The sequence below is a fragment of the Diaphorina citri genome, unplaced genomic scaffold (assembly GCF_000475195.1).
Source record: "Diaphorina citri unplaced genomic scaffold, Diaci psyllid genome assembly version 1.1 scaffold97966, whole genome shotgun sequence".
Taxonomy (NCBI): Eukaryota; Metazoa; Arthropoda; class Insecta; order Hemiptera; family Psyllidae; genus Diaphorina; species Diaphorina citri.
The window spans coordinates 7856-13180 of record NW_007474924.1 but is presented as its reverse complement, the minus strand read 5'-3'; the positions used below and the strand labels follow the sequence as shown (position 1 = coordinate 13180).

General features: G+C 36.9%; 1 protein-coding gene across 2 annotated transcripts; it reads left to right on the top strand.

The window, feature by feature from the left end:
• The first annotated feature begins 768 nt into the window (after nt 1-768).
• LOC103524095 lies at nt 769-3763 on the top strand. Of its 2 annotated transcripts, XM_026833236.1 has the most exons (3): nt 769-1099; nt 1147-2007; nt 3608-3763. In XM_026833236.1, exons 2-3 carry the CDS (start codon nt 1161-1163, stop codon nt 3625-3627), a joined length of 867 nt encoding a protein of 288 aa, XP_026689037.1. In that variant the 5' UTR covers nt 769-1099; nt 1147-1160; the 3' UTR covers nt 3628-3763. The 2 variants fall into 2 exon arrangements, with proteins under 2 accessions (XP_026689037.1, XP_008487323.1); XM_008489101.3 differs by having other exon boundaries at nt 769-2007.
• Nucleotides 3764-5325: the final 1562 nt, after the last annotated feature.

Below are 5325 nucleotides of genomic sequence, written 5' to 3'. Positions count from 1 at the left end.
GAAGGAGCCCAGCACCCATCGAATTGTACATCCATTGCGATTTTCCGGCAGCAATTCTTACTAGCTGACTTCACAATCAGATTTTGAAGAGCGAAACTAAGTCATCCAGCGGCGCTGTTTAAGCTCTAGTCTCGAGTAAACCACTCTTTTACACTTTTTTTAGGGGGTTTTGGGTCCCAAAAAAAAACGCTAAAAACCGAACATACCAAAGACCTGTTTTAAACGGGTGGGTAAGCACAAGGACCATTTTTCTGGAAATTAGTACTATAATATCCGCAGCTTGCCCCAAACTACTTCAGGAAGATACCCCCTGTCTTGTCTGTCTGGACTGGCTCGCTCCGCTCCGCTCACTGTCTGTGGCTTCCGCTTATGTTCATTCAGTCAGGGAACTATGGATAAAATACAATGATAACACTTATTATTCATTCCTGCCTGATTTGTCCAATATTTACTGTCCCTGATAACATAAGCGAAGCCGACAGACAGTGAGACCAGACAGACAGCCAGCAGACAGACAGGGGTATCTTCTGAATAGGGTTTGGACCAGCTGGTATATATAGTTTAATTCCAGAAAAAGGGTCTTGTGGCTTTTACTTCACCACGTTTAAACAGTCTTTTGGGTGAATTTCGTTTAGGTTTTTTTGACCAAAACCCCCTAAAAAAGTGGCAAAATAGGTGTGTTTACCGAGTCTAGAACTTTAAACGCGCTGCTGGAGTACTTGAGTTTCGCTTCTTCAAAATCTATTGTGAAGCTAGCTCTACCTTCGCCCCATCCCTGGAAGGGGAAGATGTTGTATGTCTCGCAGGTTGGTCGACCTGTTGTCATGTTGACGTGTTGGCCAATCTGGGTGACGTGGAACTTCTTGGAGTGGCGTCACCAGCCATTTTGGATTTCATTCACTCGGGTTCAGATCATAGGCCTAAAGGGACGTCCTGTAAATAACTTGTAAAAATGTTGAAGCTTCTCGTGTAATAAAATGTGTGTTTTAAGTGTACCTAAAGTAAAACCAAAACCAATGTGTTCGTTATTCCACTTCCACTAGTAGCTACCTCAAATGACCCCACAGCATCGGGATAACACCCATCATTACATTACGTGGCGACGAGAATAATAATTCACTTGATAAGTGTCAGTGCTGTATACAGAGGGGCAATTTACAATGGCGACAATGCAGATGCCTAAGTTCAGATTCGAGGAGTACAGTCTAAAGGAAATAACATCATTCAAGAAGAAATTCAACAACTTCATCATTGCCCATGAGCTTGATGAAAAACCTGAAAAAGTGAAAGTGGCCTACTTGAAACTCTGCATGGACGAAGATACCAATGAGATACTGGACGGAACAAACGAAGAAAACGTGGCTGCCTTATGGAAATACCTAGAAGAACAAGTAATACCAAAGAACACCACATGTTTCGAGCAGTACAAGTTTTTCAATCGAAGTCAAGAGGAGAACGAATCATTTATCAAATTCTACCAAGATTTGAAGACTGTTGCAAGAAACTGTGAATTTGGAAATCAGCTTGATACCATCATGAAGGTTAGAATTGTATTTGGCATAAAAGACAATCAGGTACGTGAACGCCTACTCAGGAACCCCAATTTGACACTTCAACAAGTCGTAGATCATTGCAAGGGGGCAGAAGAGGCAAAAAAGAAGAACGAGTCCATCAAGGAGAAAAGTGATCCTGAAGATGTGGCCATGCTGTCACAAAAACCCAAGTTTGTGCCAAAGTACGAGTACAATCAGCCTAAACCCAATTCACAACAGTATATCCAGCACAACCGAAACATCGGAAGGAAATATGGCCCACGTAATTGTACTAGATGTGGAAGAGTTCACCCAAGAAACCAGTGTCCAGCCTACAATAAAATTTGCTCCATATGCCACGGAAGGAATCATTTTGCTAGTTCATGTTTCAAGAAACGGAACCTCAAAAGGAACAACAGAGTTCGAGCATTAAGCTGCTCGTCATCATCAGATGAGTCATCATCTAATGAACCAGGTAATCTGTTTATAATCCATACTTTGGGCAATAATAGTAAATCTACCTCATGGTATCAGAACTTTGAGTTCAAAAGGGGTAATATCAACTTCAAATTAGACACAGGTGCAGACATCAGTGTCCTGCCTATGAAATATTTAAACCAAATCAACCCTAAGCTGAAAAATAAATTGACTAAAACAAGCATCATTGTTAAGGCTTTTGGTGGTGGTGACATTAAAATTTTGGGCTACACCACAGTAAAACTATCCAATAAGGACAAAGTAGTTGATGTCAAATTTTATATTACTCCAACTGACCATGGTATGGTACCTATCCTTGGAGCTAAAGATTGTGAAGCTTTAGGTTTGATACAGAGAATCAAATCTCTTAGTAAAATTCCAACTGAAAAGGAACTGATTGAAGCCAACAAAGATATCTTTCAAGGTATTGGTAAAATTAAGGATGTTAACTATAAAATCAAAATCAAAAAAGTGGACAACCCAGTGGTTCGACCCCCACGAAGAGTGCCTGAGAGTATTAAAGATAAATTGAAATCTACTCTAGATTCAATGGTTAAAGATGAAATTATTCAGAAAGTTGATGCACCAAAATCCTGGTGTAGCAACATGGTCATTGTTGAAAAACCAAACGGCGATCTTAGAATTTGTATTGATCCCGTGGATTTAAATGCTAATTTAATCCGAGAATATCACTTGGTCCCTAAAGTCAGTGAAATTAAAGTTCAATTAACTGGCAAGAAAGTATTTTCTGTTCTAGACTTGAAACAAGGGTTCTACCAAATCCCTTTACATCCAGAGTCAACCGATATTTGTACCTTTTCAACACCTTTTGGTTATTATAAATATTTACGCTGTCCATTTGGAATCAGCACTATACCAGAAGTATTCCTAAAAGTAACTCAAAGGTGCTTTGAAGGTATTGAAAATGTAGTGGTATATTTTGATGACATATTAATAGCTACCAATGATGAAAAAAGTCATGTTGAAACTTTAAATAAGGTATTTCAAAGAGCAAGAGACCTCAATATTAGACTAAATAAAGATAAGTTCAAATATTTAAAAAGAGAAATCAAATACTTAGGTTTTGAATTTAGTGATAAAGGTTGTAAAATTGATCAGGATAGAATTAAAGCTATTCAGTCTCTAACTCCACCTAACAGGGTTAAGCAGTTACAATCCACACTTGGTATGTTCAATTTTTTAAGGGATTTTATACCCTGTATGGCAGAAGTAACTGCTCCACTAAGAACACTTTTAAAAAAGGGCATAGAGTGGCACTGGACAGAAGTCCAACAGCAAGCATTTGATAAATTGAAGGATATTGTTAGCACAACACCTGTTTTAAAACACTTTGATCCTAAACAGGACATCACTATTCAATGTGATGCTAGCCAAAACGGTTTGGGTGCTTGTTTGCTTCAAAACAAACAACCAGTTGCTTACATTTCTAGAAGCCTTACAGAGACTGAAAAAGCGTATCCGCAGATTGAGAAAGAGTGTTTGTCATTATTGTTCTCAATCCGAAGATTTCATAATTATGTTTGGGGTAGGAAAATTAAAATAGAAACTGATCACCTCCCCTTAATCTCCATTTTCAGGAAGAACATCAACACTCTGATCTCCAATAGACTAGTCAAGATGAGACTGGCAATGCTGCAGTATGACTTGGATGTTACATACTTACCCGGCAGACAAATGGTCATTGCTGATCTTTTATCCCGAAATTATCTTGAAGAAACCTATGAAAATGAAATTGAGATCAAAGGGTTCGTACATGACCTAGCTACTGTAAACCTCCTGTCTCTTGATCAAGATACCATATTGAAGGTAACTAAATCTGACAAAATTATTTCTGATATAATACATTATGTCAAACAAGGATGGCCTGATAATAAAAGTAGTTTACCTAAAAATGAAGTAATTAGACATTTTTATAAAATCAGAAATAACCTTTGCATAAACGAAAATGGATTATTGTTTTACAATGCTAGAGTAGTGATCCCAGAGGCGTTGAAACCATCAGCCCTCAAATCTCTACATAGTGGTCATATGGGTATTCAAAAAACCCTACTAAGAGCTCAAGAAACCATGTATTGGATCAATATTAATAACGATGTAGAATCATTCATAAAAAAATGTTATACTTGTGAAACCCACAAAGGTTTAAAGCATAGAGAGCCATTAATGCCAATAGAAACTTCTACTTTTCCATTTGAGAGAGTTTGTTTAGATATTATGACCCACAAGTCAAAAGACTACCTTGTAGTAGTTGACAGCTATAGCAAGTGGATAGAGCTATATCATCTCAAATCCAAGAAGTGCTCTGAAATCATTAACAAGTTAAAAACCCTATTTTCCATCTTTGGTATACCAATATGCATAATGTCAGACAATAGTCCATTCAATTCTAATGAAATCAAAATATTTTGTAAACAATATAATATTAAGTGGTTATTTAGTTCCCCATTATACCCAAATAGTAATGGTCTTAGCGAAAGAGCTGTCCAAATCTGTAAAAATATCCTAAAGAAGTCAGACACATCTCAAACTGATTATAGAGATCTTCTTACAGAATATAGAGCAACCAAAATCCCTGCTCTTGGTTTTTCACCATCAGAAATTTTAATGGGAAGATTAATAAGAACTAAGATATGTATTAATAATGAGAAATTAAATCCTATCAAAAATTTAGAAAATGTCCATAAAAATTTGAAATCTAAAATGAAAGAAGCTCAAATAAATAACAAATATTATTATGATAGAAAAACCAGAGAAGAAAAGCCATTCTACTCAGGTGAAAATGTATTAGTAAGGGAAGGAAACAGGTGGATCAAAGGTAAAATCATAAAATCCACTGAATATCCAAGGTCTTATTGGGTCAACACTGAAAGGGGTAGTAAGGTTAGAAGGAACACCTTTCATCTCAAACATACTCCTATAACATTCCAAGAGAATGAGGTTCAAGATAATTTTGAGGATAACTTTGACGATTTCCTTGAAATTAATAGTAGTGCTGGTCTCATCATGACAATGTCAAATAATAGTAATAACTTAAATTTAGAAAATGTATTAGAAACTAGTTCTTCATTAAATGACTCAGATGAAAGCTTTATTCGAACTCTGAATGAGGCAATGGTTGAATCTGTACATGAATCTGAGGCCGGTCTAAACTGGCCAAACTACATGCTCACTAGTGTACATGTGTAGGCTAGGTTAGAGTAGGGAAAGGTATCTCGACTAAAAGGGGAGTCTAAGTACATGTAATAATAGGTTTAATACCATAGGGCAGCAGTTCGCGACGTCCTATAAAAGTAGG

Coding starts and splice junctions, on each gene's coding strand:
- LOC103524095 (XM_026833236.1), top strand. CDS start 1,161: ATGGCGACAATGCAGATGCCTAAGTTCAGATTCGAGGAGTACAGTCTA. Junction 2,008..3,607: donor GTCATCATCTAATGAACCAG/GTAATCTGTTTA, acceptor CTCCATTTTCAG/GAAGAACATCAACACTCTGA.